This window comes from Macaca nemestrina, chromosome 15, assembly GCF_043159975.1.
Source record: "Macaca nemestrina isolate mMacNem1 chromosome 15, mMacNem.hap1, whole genome shotgun sequence".
NCBI classification, from domain to species: domain Eukaryota; kingdom Metazoa; phylum Chordata; class Mammalia; order Primates; family Cercopithecidae; genus Macaca; species Macaca nemestrina.
Window position 1 is genome coordinate 105,635,419 of NC_092139.1, and position 16,442 is coordinate 105,651,860.

Consider the following 16,442-nt stretch of genomic DNA (forward strand, 5'->3'; position numbering starts at 1 on the left):
TACTTGGGAGGCTGAGGCAGGAGAATGGTGTGAACCCAGGAGGCAGAGCTTGCAGTGAGCCAAAATTGCGCCACTGCACTCCAGCCTGGGTAACACAGCGAGACTCCATCTCAAAAAAAAAAAGAAAAAAGAAAAAGAAGGGTGGAGATAATAGGCCAGGTGCGGTGGCTCACGCCTGTAATCCCAACACTTTGGGAGGCTGAGGGGGTGGATCATGAGGTCAGGATATTGAGGCCATCCTGGCCAACGTGGTGATACCCTGTCTACTAAAAAAATACAAAAAATTGGCCGGGCGTGGTGGTGGGCACCTGTAGTCCCAGCTACTCAGGAGGCTGAGGCAGGAGAATCACTTGAACCCAGGAGACAGGTTGCAGTGAGCCAGGATTGCACCATTGCACTCCAGCCTGGCAACAGAGCAAAACTCCATCTTAAAAAAAAAAAAAAAAGAGTGGAGATAATAGAACTGACGGTGGAGAGAGGCATTTAGTGCTGTACGCAGGTGTCCCTCTTCATTTCGACCTTTATTAGTGACTTGAATGAGGCTATTCAAGTTTGCAGATACATAAAGCTCTAAAGGAGAGCTAAGTTCTAAAAGGTTTAATACAGGTGGGGAAATGGGTCAAACCCAACAAGGTGAGATCTGTTAAAGATCAGTGTAAAGTCCTGCTTTTATCTAAAACAAAACAACGACATACATACAATTTGGATATGACTTTGCAATGGATATTGTCTAAAAGATCAGGGGTTTCGGTTACCATCCAGCTTCACGGGAACCAGCAGTTTTGGGGAGGTTGCCTGAAGAGCTTCCATAGTGCAGCTCCCAGATGGAGGGATTTTGGTCACCCTGGAGACTGGGCTAGTTCTTGGTGCCCTGTCTCTGCCCCAGTCCTGACTAGGGGCTGGAGACCACAGATGGAAGGAAGGGAGCTGACGATACCCAGTCTGGAGCAGTTGAAGATGCATTGCTCCAGATACAAAGCAGACGTAGGGTCTGCAAACCACAGGCAAGTAGAGGGGATGATGGTTAAAAGTGCAAGCCTTGGAGTCAGAGCTGGCTTCAGATTCTGGCGCCAGCACTTCTTAGCATCAACCTCTCAAACTTCAGTTTCCCCATCTGGAAAATTGAGATAACGACTGGACCTACCCCTTCACTGGCCTGAATGACATAAGACCCTTAGTGGAGCACTTAGTAAATGGCAGCTGTATATAAGCTGTTAGAAGCTGGGTATGAGGAAGAACTTCCAACCATCGGAGTTGTTCATCAGTGGAGCAAGATGGCAAAGAGATTTCCCCTGTCCTTGCAGTTGTGTGCTTATGAGGTGGAGTGGTCCTGGCCTCTGAGTGCAGTTTGGACTTCTGCTGAGGAAAGAGCTCTTAGGGAGTAGGTGCTTAAGGAGTAGACTGTCTGACATCCTTGGTCTAGACTTGGACAAGGGCAGCTGCTGTGAAGGCTTGGCTAGATCCTGGCATGGGCTGCTGTGTATGTGCTGGGGGAGGTGGCAAGTAGGGGGATGCAGCAACACAGGGCCTATCCACACATCCTGAAGGACAGGCCTCTGACTGCAGGCAGCACAGTGTCACACTCAACCCACCTTCTCCTCTTCAGATACCTGTCTCTTGAATTCTTTGCCAGCTCCCCTCTGCTGGGTGCTGGGTGAGCAGAGGGGCTGCTTGCAAGGCAGTGAGTTCCAGCTGAGCCAGTTAAGAGTGAGTGGCCCCCCTGCAGTGTGGGGCATAGCCGGCTGGGGAGAAGCTCCCATCTGAGGCTTCAGTCCTTGAGCTCAGACAGACCTCACTGGGATGCCAGCTATCCTAACCGACTCCGTTGTTCCTAATTTCTTAGCAGGGATAGAGAGAGCGAGAGAGAGAAAGAGGGGGAGTGGGGGAGAGAGAGAGAGGAGAGGTGGAGATGGGGGAGAGAGGAGGGGGAGGGAGAAGAGAGGAGGGGGAAGGGGAAGGGGGTGGGGAAAGAGGGAAGGAGGTGGGAGAGAGAGACCTTTGATGATCTGTCCTTTGCATTCTACTCCTAGCTACTTCCAGAAAGCATTTGAGGAAGCACCAGTACAGGGATAAGAGATGAAGAGACAGGCCAGGTCAGGCTCACCAAGCAGGTAACCGGAACCTTTAATTTTATTATGTGGAATGCTTAATGCAGAGTTAATAGGGGCTAGAGTGGCTAGGAGAGGGGACTACTGAGATAAATAACAGGAGACAGTAATGAGTTACATGTGGATTTGGGGGGCTGCAGAACAGGAAAATGGGGGGCAGATATAGCTACATACTTTATTCAAATACCACTGGGAGGCAAGGGGCAAGAGGCAAGGGCAGAATGTACAGGTCAGGATTCTAGTGTCTTCAGCCTGCTGCCAGCAACCTGGGTGCTGGGCCCTGTGTCTCCTGGAGCAAAGGGTTCAGGCCTGAGCAGCTGTCACTCTCTGGGAAGCCCAGGGAGTGGGGCTGACAGAGCAGGGGACGTAGAGCCTAGTAAGGGAAGAGGGAGCTGGCAAGGAGCCCAGGGAGGAAGGCTCTGTGAATTGTCTCTGATTCCTTTCCTGGAGCCCCTGCCTCCTCACCTCCTGGGATGCGCCTCAAGGTCACAGAGGTTGTAGTGGAGGAGGACTGGGGGCTCTTTCTCGATTAGACAAAGAATGAGGTTACTGGCACAGAATTGGATCTGGGGGCCTCTGTGCCAACTCCTTCCTGCCTTCGGAAGGGGAGAGGACATTGAAGGGATGAGAACTCCACTAAGTCCCTCGAACCCTCCACTCCCCATGAGGCTCCTCAAAGCTACTCTCAGCCCCTGAGTGGGAGACACGGCCAGCTCCGGACACAGTCTCTGGGTGGCCTAGCCCTAAGGCACTGTGGCACAGGTGGCATGGGCATGTCAGACCCTCACTCTCTGTGAGAGAGGAAACAGGAGTCATAGGAGTGGTAAGGCCTCCGATGCCACCAACCCTGGTGCTTCCCCTCCCCGAGGAGGGTGAGCAGGTCCTTCTCAGGTCCTGGGATAGAGGGTCATTCCTGGGGGAAGGTGCAGCCCCTCATCTTTCAGTGTGGGAGCAACAGTCAACCTCCTTCTCCTCTGTCCAGCCTGTTCGCCTGGGGCTTTGCTGCTGGAGCCTGGATGGGGCGGGCGGGTCATCAGGGCAGTGAGCCAGACAGAAAGCCCCCCGACCCGTCAGCCTCTTCAGCCTCCTCAGCCTCCTCCACTGCCACCGCCAGGCCTGAGGTGGGTGAGGAACAGGGCACACAGGCTGGGGGAGGGGCTGGGCGGGGGGTGGTGGCGACAGGGCCCTCTTTAGGGTCGGGACAGTGTCGTATATACTGGCTGCTCCCAGTGTGTGGGGCTGTGGGACTGGGGCCCTGAGGGGCTGGGGTCAGAGATGGCCGTGTAGAGGGGCCGCTGTGAGGGCCCCATATAGGAGAAAGCCGAGTAGAGGCCAGAGGCCTGGCTCGAATGGCCGTAATAGGGTCCTGAGGGCTGATGGTCAGAGTAGTCAAACTGGGGGCGGGAGATGGAGGGGAAGGCTGAGCCGTAGTGGGGCAGGCTGAGGGAGGTGTAGGCGATCTGTGAGGTGGATGGCTGGTCGGTGTAGTGCGGGGGCCCCTGGGGCCCCGCGGTCTCTGTCTTCACCTGGGCTTTGGCATCCACACCAGGTGGTGAGACCGTGGGCAGAGCCACGCCTGGTGGCTTGGAGATCCAGGCGGAGTGTCCACTGGCCACAGCCAGGGCGCTGCCCAGCCCATAGCCAGCTGCTGAGTAGCTGCCCACGTGGCCTGGGTGCCCATTGGGCGGCAGGTACTGGTCCAACTCAGCCACATCAAAGGTCTCCATGTTGGACATTACCTCGTGGCTGATCTCACCGATGTCCACATTGCCGAAATCGATGTGAGGCTTCCCGCCCTCCCCCATGGAGCGCCCGTCCCGCTTCGGGTCTGCCTTGCCCGACTGCAGCTCTGTCTTTGGGGTGGTTGGAGGGGTGGGTGGGCCATGGCTCTGGCCTGGGTGGAAGGGAGACAGAGAGAGAGCAAAAGGGGGAAACAGGTTAGAGGCAGGTGGGCGCACGTGAACTTCAATGGTTCACCTTCAGGCAGCGGGTGCCTCTGGGAAAACCTTGTAAGTTTCACGTTTTGGCAGCATGAATCGGCTTTTTTTTTTTTTTTTTTTTTTTTTTTTTTTGGAGACAGAGTTTCGCTCTTGTCGCCCAGGCTGGAGTGCAGTGGCGCCATCTCGGCTCACTGCAACCTCTGCCTCCCGGGTTCAAACGATTCTCCTGCCTCAGCCTCCTGAGTAGCTCGGATTACAAGCGCCCGCCACAATGCCCAGCTAATTTGTGTATTTTTAGTAGAGACGGGGTTTCGCCATGTTGGCCAGGGTTGTCTCGAACTCCTGACCTCAGGTGATCCACCTGCCTCGGCCTCCCAAAGTGCTGGGATTATCAGCGTGAGCCACTGCACCTGGCAGCATTTGTTTAAATACTAGTGTCTTAGATTGGTCTCCAGTTGTTTATGAAATTCTCAAATCTTAGGGATGAATCCTGCCTCCTCCCCTGTCACCCACCTGGGGAGGCCTGCCTCATTCTGAAAAACCTTTCCTGTGGAAAGTTCTTCCTCTCATCAGCTTCTCTGCTGCCCAAGTGGTCTGGCCCGGCCTTTGTGCTCTGCCAGCCCCGCTTCCACACCCATGCTGACTGCCCTCCTTGCTGGGCCTTGCTCACCCAGGCTCCTGAGTGCTCTGTTTCACCTTTGCTGGTTGCCTGAGCCTGCTCCCTGCCCTGGCCTCGTGTTGTGTCCTTTCCAACCCTTCCCTCCTCCTAAGCCCGCCCTGCTGCCCAGCTCACTGGGCTGAGGGTCTGAGGACACACACTTTTTCTCTGGGCCCTCAGCCCCGTCACACGCTGGTCTGTGTTGCCCTGTCGTTCCTTGAGCTGCCTTCCTCCGTGGGAGAGCATTTAGAAAACTGGTACTTGTTCCTTTGTCTGTTCACTTTCCTATTCACATATTAATTCGGCAAACTCTTAGGGAGCATTACAAAATGCCAGGTACTGTGCCAGGTGCTGGGGATACAAATGTAAATAAAATGGATCCCTGTTCCCAAAGCTCATATAGTCATAGATCCATAGACCCACATGCGCCCAGAGTTGGAAGTGCTGTGATGACAATATGCAAGGACTTGGGAGACCAGAGGAGGAGTCTACTCGCTGCCCCAGGGATTTGGGGAAGGTCTCATCGGGGAAGGATATCTGAGTGGGGTGGGGCCTTGAAGAGTGAGAAAAAGTCTGTGTCCACAGTTTCTTTCGGAGGTGGTTGCTCTGTATGTGGTCCAGTGTCTCCTGATGTGTGTGTGTGTTTGTGTGTCCCTGAATCTTTGAAGGTGAAGAGTATGTGCATGTGTGTGGGAGGGATGACTGCCTGGCATCCCATTGGAGACAGAACACGTCCACGGTCGTAAGAGACTAAGAGCTCCCCAAGGACAGGCCTGTTCCTCCTTCCTCAGACCAGAGGCAGCGCCGAGTCCTGCATTGGCCAAGGGCTCTGTACTTCAAGAGACCTGCCTAGGTTTTTGAATCCTGGTTCTGTGTCTGGACAAATCCCCAGTCTTCTCTTAACCAGTTTCCTTATCAGTAAAATAGAGATTGTACCAAGCAGCCCAGCCATTGCCTCTTTCTGGAAGCCTTCCTTGACAAGAGTCTGGTGGGCAGCAGGGGTTCTTGGAGACCTAACTGGATGGGATGGACGGCTGTGCCACCCCTGGATCTCACACAGGCTTCTTGTGTACTTCTCTCTCTCTCTCTCTCTCTCTATATATATATATATATATAATTTTTTTTTTTTAAGAGATAGGAGGCTGGGCACGGTGGCTCACGCCTGTAATCCCAGCACTTTGGGAGCCTGAGGTCAGGAATTCAAGACCAGCCTGGCCAACATGGTGAAAACCCATCTCTACTAAAAATATAATAATTAGCTGGGTGTGGTAGCATGTACCTGTAATCCCAGCTACTCAGGAGGCTGAGGCACGAGAGTCACTTAAACCCAGGAGGCAGAGGTTGCAGTGAGCCGAGATGGCACCACTGCACTGCAGCCTGGGCAACAGAGCAAGACTCCATCTCAAAAAAAAAAAAAAAAAAAAAAAAAGACACAGTCTTACTATATTGCCCATGCTGGTCTCAAACTCATGGGCTCGGGTGATCCTCCCACCTCAGCCTCCTGTGTAGCTGGGACTGCAGGCGCCTTCCACCATGCCCAACTTCGTTTCTTCCTGTATTTAATTCACTCGTTTTCATCCCTGCTCCTCTCTCTAGACTCTCTAGACTATGGGCCCCTGAGGCCAGGGACTGTAGGCTTCTCTGGTTAGTACCCCTGGTGTCCACTCCAGTGTTTGACACAAAGTAGGACTCAGAGCGTGTTCTCTGAAGGCAGGAGCTTTGCTCACTGAGCACTTTCCATGTGGCAGACCTGTGTGTGTCACTTTCTGTACATTAGGAACACAGGCAAGGCAGCCGTGGTGCCAAGTAGAAGCCCTGGAGCCAAACTGAGGAAGTTCCTGTCTGTTTCTCATCAGTAAAATGAATGAGAGTAACTTGCCATAGCTGAGATCTGAGCCCAGGCAGTTTGGCTATCTCATCACATTGTTTGCAATGACTGAGTTAGTATATATAAGGCAACTAGCACCTAGCACAGTGCCTGGAACACAGTAGGTGCTCAATTAATGTTAGCTGTTATTATCATTAATGAAAATTAAACAAGATAGCTTATGTCTGGCTCATCCATGGCCTGTGCTCAGCGTCACATGCCGTGTCTCCTCTGTCAGAATGGCTGGTGGGATTTGGGAGGCCGAGAGGTGGGCAGATTGCCTGAGCTCAGGAGTTTGAGACTGGGCCTGGGCAATACAGTGAAACCCTATCTCTACTAAAATACACAAAATGAGCCAGACGTGGCGGTGTGCACCTATAGTCCCAGCTACTCGGGAGGCTGAGGCAGGAGAATTGCTTGAACCCAGGAGGTGGAGGTTGCAGTGAGCCGAGATCATGCCACTGCAGTCTAGCCTGGGCGACAGAGTGGGACTCTGTCTCCAGAAAAAAAAAAAAAAAAAAAAAAAAGAATGGCTGGTGGGAAAGAGGCAGTGATTTCCTCTCCTCCATTTGATCTTCCATTTCTCAAAACTGTCCTGTCTTCTTCCCCTTTCCTTGTAACTACCCCAGCCACCTCTCACTCCATGGCCTCCACAGACTCTTTTTTTTCCCCCATATTGGCCAGGCTGCTCTCAAACTCTTTTTTTTTTTTTTTTTGAGACGGAGTCTCGCTCTGCCGCCCAGGCTGGAGTGCAGTGGCCGGATCTCAGCTCACTGCAAGCTCCGCCTCCCGAGTTTACGCCATTCTCCTGCCTCAGCCTCCGGAGTAGCTGGGACTACAGGCGCCCGCCACCTCGCCCAGCTAGTTTTTTGTATTTTTTAGTAGAGACGGGGTTTCACCGTGTTAGCCAGGATGGTCTTGATCTCCTGACCTCGTGATCCGCCCGTCTCGGCCTCCCAAAGTGCTGGGATTACAGGCTTGAGCCACCGTGCCCGGCTGCTCTCGAACTCTTGACCTTGTGATCGGCCCGCCTCGGCCTCCCAAAGTGCTGGGATTACAGGCGTGAGCCACTGTGCCTGGCCAGTTGGCCTCTATAGACTCTTTAACTGGCCCTCTTTGCCCAGCAGCAGTGACCCCTTGGATCAGCCCTGACCAGAGCCATCTTGCCCAGCCGCTGCCCCTGGCACTGGAACCCCCATGGAGCTCCCTCTGGGCCCCTGCAGCTCTGCTGGGGCAACTGCACAGCCTGGCACACTCTCCCTAGAGTCCAGGGTCTCATTGCCATCCAGCCGTCTCCTCTCTCCACTGACTGGCCTTGCCCCACCCTCAGCCCTGTCATCAGCACTCACCTGAGGGGTGCTCGGGGTTCCCATCTGACATGGGGGAGCCCTCTCCTGGGTGCCGGTGGTCCAAGTGGGCACTCTTGTAGTGGGCCTGGATGGCGGCGGTCCCACCTTGCTCCGCCTCCCCACCGGGACACTCTGCCTCGCCTTGGGCGGCCTTCCCGTTCTTCCGCCGCCTGGGTTGGTACTTGTAGTCCGGGTGGTCCTTCTTGTGCTGCATACGGAGCCGCTCAGCCTCCTCGATGAAGGGGCGCTTGTCACTTTCGTTCAGCAGCCTGGGGTGTGGTGGGAGGCGGAGAGGACGGCAGAGGGGCCCCCGTGAGTGCCAGAGCACTCCAGGTTGGCCTCCCTCTGAGTGTCCGTCTTGGAAGATGTGAGGCCCTGGGATGGGGCACCCAGAGGACAGGACCTGGGGTGGGGGCTGTGCCCTATGATTTATGGACTGAGAGATGTGAGGCCCAAGGAATACAGCCTCAGAGGACTATGATCTCTGCCCCCAAAATCTTTCACGGGCTGGAGGGTGAGAGGGGTCAGCCTGCTGCTCCTGGCAGGAGTTAGAAGTAGGAATAGAGGTTTCAAGGGGCAGATGCCAGTTCAAGGAAAGGAAACACTTTCTTATCATCAAAGCTGTCTGCAAGTGCAATCGGCTACTTCATTAGGGGGTGAGCTCCCTGGGACTGAGGATGGGTAACAGAAGCAGCGTGGCTGGGGGAGAGCTCAGTCTCTGCTACTTACTAGCTGTGTGTGTGACCTTGAGCAAATTACTTCTCTGAGCCTGAGTTTCTTCACCTATAAAAGGATGATAACATCGGCTTAACTTGGGTGTGGGATTGGCCAGAATAATGGATGTGAAATGCCTTGCACCAGGGCCTGGGAAGTGGGCTGAGCACCTTGAGAAAGAGGTGCTTTTCTTTCTTTCTTTTTTTTTTTTTTCTGTGAGAGAATCTCACTCTGTCACCCACACTGGAGTTCAGTGGTGCGATCTCAGCTCACTGCAACCTCTGCCTCCCAGGTTCAAGTGATTCTCGTGCGTTAGCCTCCCAAGTAGCTGGAATTACAAGCATGCGCCACCATGCCCAGCTAATTTTTGTATTTTTAGTAGAGACAGGGTTTCACCATGTTGACCAGGCTGGTCTCCAATTCCTGACCTCAGGTGATCCGCCCACCTCGGCCTTCCAAAGTGCTGGGATTACAGGCATGAGCCATTGTGCCCGGCCCAAGAGGTGCTTTTCGATTTTTAATTTTTTGTTTATTTAGATACAGAGTCTCACTCTGTCACCCAGACTGGAGTGCCATGGCGCGGTCTCAGCTCACTGCAACCTCCGCCTCCTGGGTAGCTGGGACTACAGGCACGGGCCACCATGCCTGGCTAATTTTTGTATTTTCAGTAGAGACAAGGTTTCACCATGTTGGTCAGGCTGGTCTTGAACTCCTGACCTCAGGTGATCCACTCGCCTTGGCCTCCCAAAGTGCTGGGATTATAGGCATGAGCCACCGTGCCCGGCCCCGAGAGGTGCTTTTCTAATGCTGCTTGCCGGGGTGGTTGGACAGGAGGATCTACGGGTGGCCTCTCAACTCTGGGTCCTGATTGTGTGAATTCCACTGTGGTGGAACTGAGGGGGCAGATGTGGGTCCTCTTTACCATGGGTCGGGGCGGGGGGGCACTGCCTCCTGGGGAGGATCGTATATCTTTGTCCAGAAAATAACAGAGGGTAGAGGAAGCTAGACTCTCCTCAGACCCTGGAACAGTCCCTGAAACCAACACATGGAGAGAAGAAACCCTGAAGCCAGCGCCCTTGCCACCAACTCCAGCCTCAGGCCAGGGTTGGAGGGTGGAGGGTGTTCAGGGTTTGGCTACTCCAGGGTGAGGAGGGCAGGATGGGGTACCTTACAGAGGGGGCCGAGGGGAAAGTCCACAGATTCTAGAGTCCCAGACCTTGGTACTGAGAGTCCATGAGGCTTTGTGGGAGCAGCCCTGTCAGTCCAGAGGGCCTCTCTCTCCAGCTGCCCCACCCCTCACACCCCAGTGGGTGCCCTCTTCCCCAAGTCAGCAGAAGGCCGAGCCCTCCCTCCCCAGGCTGGGCGGGGGTGGTCATGCCAGGCACCTCCTAGCCGGCAGCAGCATTCCTCTGCGGCTTAGCCTCCCTGTCTACTCCCCCTACCCCCGCCCTGAGCCCAGCCCTAGCCCCAGCTTTCTCAAAGGGTCCCTCCAGCCGAGACTGTCAGTCAGTGTACACACTTAGGACAAAGATGCTGGAGCAAGGAATTGAGAGTCAGGGAGTGGGATGTAGGCACCCTCTCTGATGGCTGGGACCAGGGGAGGGGGTGGAGCAGGCCTTGAGGGTGTGACTGGGGAGAACCCACAGAGGAGAGAGCTGCTCCGCCAGCAGTGGGCCCCAGCAGAGGGGCTTCTGGGATGGCTAGGGACATGGGACACAAAGCTCACTCTCTCACCCATCCTTCCCTTGCCCCCTGCCCAGCTGGCATCAGCAAGAAAGTAACAGGGGCTAGAAGAGAGGGAGGATTCCAACATCAGATTCCACTGCCACCTTCTAAGCTAGTTCCCAGCATTAGCCTAACCCTGACAGAAACCTAAGCCCGGGACCACTGCCATCCCCGACCCCAGCCCCCTCCTCCACCAGCTGTGCTGGACAGCTGATTCCACCTCCAACCCAACCCCAAACCCAGCCTGCCCACCATGTAAACCCAATCTCCAGCACCAGTCCCCACTCAACATTACCAGCCCCAAACCCCCCATGTCACCCCCAGCTCTAACTCCAAACTCAGTCCTCATTTGCACCTTCCTGTCAGCCCTCTTTCTCCCTGGTCTTCCAGGTTTGGAATGGGGGCGAGAAGAGGTAGGCTGATTCCTTACCCAAACTGGAAACCCCACCCGGGGAGCTCCCACAGTGGGGCACTGAGTGCTGCTACATATATCCTGCTAGGCCAGGGGCATAAGAAGACTACCTGGGGAAGGGCCTGTGGCACTGGAAACAGGCTGGGTGACCCCCACCACACAGGAGGGACTCTTGCCTATGTCCGCCTTTCCAGTTTCTCGGCTCTGGTTCTTTCCAGGCAGGTCAACCAACCCACAGGTACCACCCTGTGATCAGCCTCTACTAGCCCCTCCCCAGATGGGCATCAAAAGTTAGCGTGACTGTTGGGGCTCACACGGCCCCTTAGGACCTGGGCTCTAGTGTGTCTGATCCCACACTCCTTTGGGGCACTCCACACAGTCTGTGTGTATCTCTCTCTTTTTGGTTTTAAGACACCTGTTTTCTAGCTCTGCCTACCTAACCACCCCTCTTCTTGACATCCTGGGAATCACAGCTTGAGGAGGTTTCAGGAGAAGCCCCTGGAGCAATTGGCGAGCCCAGTGCATACTCACAGGTCTCTCAGGACCCCCCTCCAGGGTCCAGAGAGCCACCATCTGTTGGCATTGCCTTTGATCCTTGCCATGGTTCTGGCCCTGTCCTCCCCCTGGGATTGGGTCCTCAGCTAGTAGTGCCAGTTTTCCTGACTGCCACACCTCAGGCTGGCTCATGTGCACACAGCTTGAGTGATGGCCAAGAATAAGTCCTCCTGAAGGGAGTTCAAGCCCAGGGTTCTGGGCTGGGGGAACCTGGGGACAGGGACAATGGAGGAGCCAATCTTAAACCCTTGGCAATGGGAGATGGAGGGAGAATTAGGTCCGTCCTTGCTTTGACTCTCATTGGGCTCGCACTGTGGTCTTCTCATGGTCCTCAGGGTCTGCCCTGTCTGTATGTCTCTCCTGGTTGTCTGTTTCTCATTTGCTCTTCTTTGTCCCCTGGCACTAAAGGTACTGGCCTGGGCCAAGCCCCACCCAGATCTGGATGGACCTTGGGCGGAGGAGCTAGCTGTGACCTCTACTCTTGAGCAGAACTGGGCTGTCTGGGTCCATACAGCGGGCTGGTTGGTGAGCCCTGGGCCTGCCCTGGGTGAGCAGGGCACTGAGGGCTGAGAAGGGGCAGGGGAAGGGGCACCAGGTCTTCAGCAAACACATGGCAAGAACAAGCCAGGGGGCTGGATGTGAATCTTTTGGTCTCTTGGAGACCCTCCTGCACCTTCTACCACGCTAAGTTTCTAGACCCGATCTCTACCCAACTGTGGTCAGCACGGGAAAGGGCAGTGGAAGAGAGCTGGGCTCCTCTGACAAAGCCCTAATTTTCTGGAACCCAGATGCTCCTCACTCTTGTTCTTATCTTCTTGCTTCCCCACAACATTCTGACCACTCCTCAGAGGGTAGGTGATCCACCACTGTCACCAGGGTCGGGGGAAGTCCTCTGGACAGAGTATGGGAGTCCTGGGTTCTGGCCCTGGCTCTGCCACTAACTTCTATGTGACCTTTGCAATTCCTTTGCCTTTCTGGGCCTGTCTCTTGGCCAGTCTAGCGGGAATCAGGTGACTGCTACCGACTCACATCTCCTGGAGTCCCTGTTCTCTTTCGGAGCTGCTCTGGCATTCCCGGGGTGGGAGTGGGGGGTTGCCTTGTTCCACACATCCCCAGGAGGCCGGGCTGAACCCCAGACCTGAGTCGAGGGTGGCAGAATTGTTCCCTGGGGGGGATGTTTTTCCTAGAGGTGTGGGCTGGTCCCAGGGAACCTGGGACTCTGAGGGCCCCTGGGCAGGAAGGGGGCCAAGGTTTCCTTCTGGCCAGAGTGCTCAGTTCCAGCTCTGGGGCAGGGGGGAAGAGGTTGCTCAACGTTGGGGTGGGGCCCTGGCAGGGAAGATGGCGCCGAACTGGGAGAGGGAGGAAAGGAAAGAGATCAACTTGGTGACTCTGGGGCAGAGCAGGAGGGGGAGGCCCCTTTCTGTGTGTCCTCTCCCTAGGAGGATGAAGAAGCCCCCAACTCAAAGGAGGGTGGGGTCAGAAAGTCCCAGGGAAGACCCCAAGGATAGGATGAGATCCTGCAGCAGCAGAAACATTTGTACCCGCAGTTCTTCATCCCCCACTCTTCCAAAGACTCTCATCTGAATTCCTTGTTTTCTTTGAACCTCCCCTGAGTTCTCCATCTGACTGCCTCAGTTTCCCTGCATCTCCAGCCAACCCTTTGGTTCTTTCCAAGCGTTTCCCTCGAATCCTCCTGACCACAGCAGCTGGTGGCATGAGTGTGCATATCTGTGGGCAGGGAGTTAGTGAAGGCTTCCTTCCCTTTCTCCGAAGCCCCAGGCCCCACGGTCTGCCACCCCCAAAATTCCAACCACGAGGGGGCGCCTTCCTGCCCGCCGCCCGGTGGGAAGACCCGGCCTAGGCTGCTGGAATTCGGAGTTCTAGGGTCCTTGTGGTGGAAGGGCGGGCGGGGTCCCCACACCTGGTCTTCCAGCCCTATCCAAGGAGGACTGCCAGGCAGTCCCGCTCCGGGGTGCAGGAGGCCGGGCCGCCTCGGCTACCCTGAATCCACCCGAAGCCAGAGGGCCCGAGCCCGGGGGGCGGTCGGGTGCTCACCTCCAGAGCTTGCCCAGCGTCTTGCTGAGCTCGGCGTTGTGCAGGTGCGGGTACTGGTCCGCGAGCTTCCTGCGCGCCGCCTGCGCCCACACCATGAAGGCGTTCATGGGCCGCTTGACGTGCGGCTTGCTCTTGCTGGCGCCGTTGACGCGCACGGGCATGGGCACCAGCGTCCAGTCATAGCCGCTGAGCACCTGGCTGACGGCCTCGCGGATGCACACGGGGAACTTGTCATCGTCCGCCTCTCCGTCCTGCTGCTCCTTCTTGACCTTGCCCAGCTCGCCAGGCCCCGGGCTGGCTCGCAGGCCCGATCCGCCGCCGCCGCCGCCGTCGGGCCCTAGTGAGGGCGCGCTCCCCGGGGACAGGCAGCGGGGCTCCTCCGAGCCTACGGGGCTCAGCTCCACCTCCGATAGGTCCTGCTCCTCCGCCATGTCGCCCCCGGCCGCCGCCGCCGCCGCCTCGGCCGCCTCCCCCGGGCCAGCCGCCGGGGTCCTCGCAAAGAGTCCAACGCCCACCTGGATGGAAGGAGGGCGCGATGGAGCGACCGCGCGCGCAGCCTCGAGGGCGGCCTGGGACAGGACGCGGGGACAGCCCCGAGGTGGCGGCCCTTCCTAGCTCCAGCTAAACCCACTCTGGCCCCTGGGGCCCATGCACATGCCAGACTCTAGGTGGGTGCGTCCTGCCTCTGCGTCTTCCCACCACCTGGTCCCAACCGTCTCTTGGTGTGGGTGGCTTTTTTTTTAGCCTCCTTTTTTGGGTGGAGGTTTGTTGATGATAGGAAGAAAAAAACGGAACCTTTATTTTGCTCTAATCCCGGCCCCTGGAATTTCCCACCTTTTCTCTCACCTTTCCTTCTTCCCTCAGCCTGCCCCAACGGGGTTTAGAGGAGAGCCAGGTGGGGGGCAAGGGCGGGGTGTCGCCTCTCTCCACCCCACCCAGCAGGGTCCCAGGCCTGGGCGGGCCAGGGAGGAGCAGGCTGCGCACTCACCTCCTCGGACCTCTCCTCCAGTCTGGGGCTCGTCCTTAGGAAGTGGAAAACCGTGTCCCAAGGTGTGCGGTCCAGCTCGGGGCTGGGGGGTAACGCTGGTGGGCTGGGAGGGAGGGGCGGGGGGCCCTGAGCCTCAGGCCACGGCCTCGTTAGGACGGAGCCTGAATCCTTACCACCAACCACCCTGGCCGGACAGCCCGAGACTGACTGAGCGACTGAGCCGCTGCAGAGGGCTGGGGAAGGAAGGAGGGGGAGAGGGGGGAGGGGGAGAGGAGGGAGGGAAGGGCAGAAGGTGGAGCCTCCAGGCTTTCCTTCATCCCCAACACTCAGGGCTCCTCCACCCGGAGCCCAGGCCCCCCCACCCAGCTCCCTGCCCTGCTGCCCAGGCCCATCTTGCTGGGGCTTAGCTTGAGCTTAGTCCGGGAGGCGAAGGGGAGGTTAGGCCGGGGAAGGAAGAGATGTAGGATGGAGGCTCAGAACCTGTTGAATGGAAGAAAACTGGGCCCAACCGGGACTCCCAAAGTCTGCCTCAGGTGGCAGGATGGGCACTTGGCAGGGAACTAGGGAGAGACATGAAGGTGGTGAGGGTCCTGCGGGCCTGTGAGGGTGGCAGGCCTGAGCTGCTTCATCTGCAAAATCCTGTTGAGTGCCTACTGTGTGCCAGGCACTGATGCCCAGCTCCTCACCCTGCCTCCCATCTTTTCCCAGGCGGCCCTTTCTGCCCCATCCTGTACAGTGTGAGGGACTTCTCAGGGCTCCCTCTGAGAAGTGTAGAGCCCCAGCTTGACCCCTGGTCTGTTCTCTGCAGACACCCAGCACACACACACGGGCTGGTCTGGTTCAAGGTGGAAACACAAGACTAAAGCTGCCAGGAGGCCAAGGTGGGACAGGGTAGGGTCCTCTCTCAGTAGGTCTTGGAGGCATTTTGGGTTCCTACTTCCTGGGACCCAACTCCTTCCACACTGGGCTCACCCTGTCTTGGGAGAGGGTGGGGGAGTACTAGTCCTGGTTGTCACGAAGTCCTCTATTCCCTGACCCCAAGAAGGGGTGGGGACTTGCCCTGCCTCTTCCCTCCTCTGCCCACCTCTCCCTCCCTCCCCTTTTCTTTCCTGGCCATCCTCCCATGACACCTTTTCCTCTCTCTTTCCTAGGCCTCTCCTCCAAAGGTCACAGTGCCATACTCTTAACTGAGGGCAGCCCTGCCCAGGTGTTGAGGCCGAGGTGGGGTGTATGTGGGGTATGCAATGGAGCCGGGGCCACATTGGTGACCATGTGTGGTTCTCAGCTCCTCAGTAGCTGGGCAAGGCCCCAAGCCCACCCCAAGGGGTCCTGTCTGGAGTGGGCTACAAGGGGTCTGGGAGGCAAGGCCTCATGCTTGGGAAAGGCCAAAGGGATGTGGGGGGTGGGTAATGGGACACAATGAGGTAGTCACACGAGGCAGAGGCATGTTGGGGGTGGGGGGAGCGGACACTGGAGCACACACACACACACACACATGCTCACACACACAACCAGCCAGACAATCGGGCCAGTGTGTCTGGGGCCTCGGAGCCCAGTGAATTAGGAGTTTGATAAGGGTTTTCTCTTTCTCTCGCTTGCTGGCCTTGGACAATCTCCCCCCAGTTTTCCTCGACGCCACCCCCGGCGCTGCCAACCCTCCTCCCCCCGCCTCCCTTCTCTTCCCTGTGCCCAGACTCTTGTTCGGGGCCTTGAAACAGTGAGCTGTCTTTGTTCGAAATACAGGTGAACGGCAATCATGTGATTAACACACACACACATAAAAAGCTTTTTAACAGCGCCCGCTCGGCCTCAGAACCGCCCGGAGAGGAGCCGCCCTGGATGGACAGAGGGACGAGGGACGAGCATCTACCCAGTCGTGTCCCGGCTGCCCTGCAGTCGCCTCCAACACCCGCTGCTGCCCGCCCGCTGCCTGCCTGCCTGGCATCTCTCTTTCCCGGTGGGTCCCCACTCATCCTTCCACCCCTCAGTTCCTCCTCTTTGAGGAAAGGGCCTCCCCGCTCTCTGCCGTGTCTGTGACTGGCCCGAGACCCCCCTGGGGCAGGAGGGGTGG

The 16,442-nt window shown here is 56.9% G+C and overlaps 2 protein-coding genes across 12 annotated transcripts in view; one reads left to right on the top strand and one right to left on the bottom strand.

The window, feature by feature from the left end:
• Nucleotides 1–16,442, top strand: part of LOC105464464 (RNA polymerase II, I and III subunit F) — a 92,352-nt gene that overhangs the window by 17,413 nt on the left and 58,497 nt on the right. For 6 of the 11 annotated variants that reach the window (XM_071080562.1, XM_071080564.1, XM_071080563.1 and 3 more), the window contains exon 5: nt 16,157–16,328. The exons of 1 other annotated variant lie outside the window; for it this stretch is intronic. In XM_071080562.1, the coding sequence (XP_070936663.1) occupies nt 16,157–16,328 (172 nt within the window). The remainder of the gene's footprint in view (nt 1–16,156; nt 16,329–16,442) is intronic. 4 more of the 11 variants (XM_071080567.1, XM_071080568.1, XM_071080569.1 and 1 more) reach the window with 1 other exon arrangement.
• Nucleotides 2,113–14,592, bottom strand: LOC105464461 (SRY-box transcription factor 10). Its single transcript, XM_011712410.3, has 4 exons — nt 14,372–14,592; nt 13,384–13,898; nt 7,923–8,191; nt 2,113–4,002 (listed from the first exon to the last, which is right to left on the bottom strand). The coding sequence occupies exons 2-4, from the start codon at nt 13,812–13,814 to the stop codon at nt 3,299–3,301; spliced, it is 1,404 nt and encodes a 467-aa protein (XP_011710712.1). The 5' UTR covers nt 13,815–13,898; nt 14,372–14,592; the 3' UTR covers nt 2,113–3,298.

What these genes read in the sequence shown, in the direction of transcription:
- LOC105464461 (XM_011712410.3), bottom strand. Translation starts at nt 13,814, where the DNA reads ATGGCGGAGGAGCAGGACCTATCGGAGGTGGAGCTGAGCCCCGTAGGC. An exon ending in ACGCTGGGCAAGCTCTGGAG is followed by an intron (nt 8,192 to 13,383) that starts GTGAGCACCCGA and finishes ACCACACCCCAG; the next exon opens with GCTGCTGAACGAAAGTGACA. An exon ending in GAACCCCGAGCACCCCTCAG is followed by an intron (nt 4,003 to 7,922) that starts GTGAGTGCTGAT and finishes CCTTCCACCCAG; the next exon opens with GCCAGAGCCATGGCCCACCC.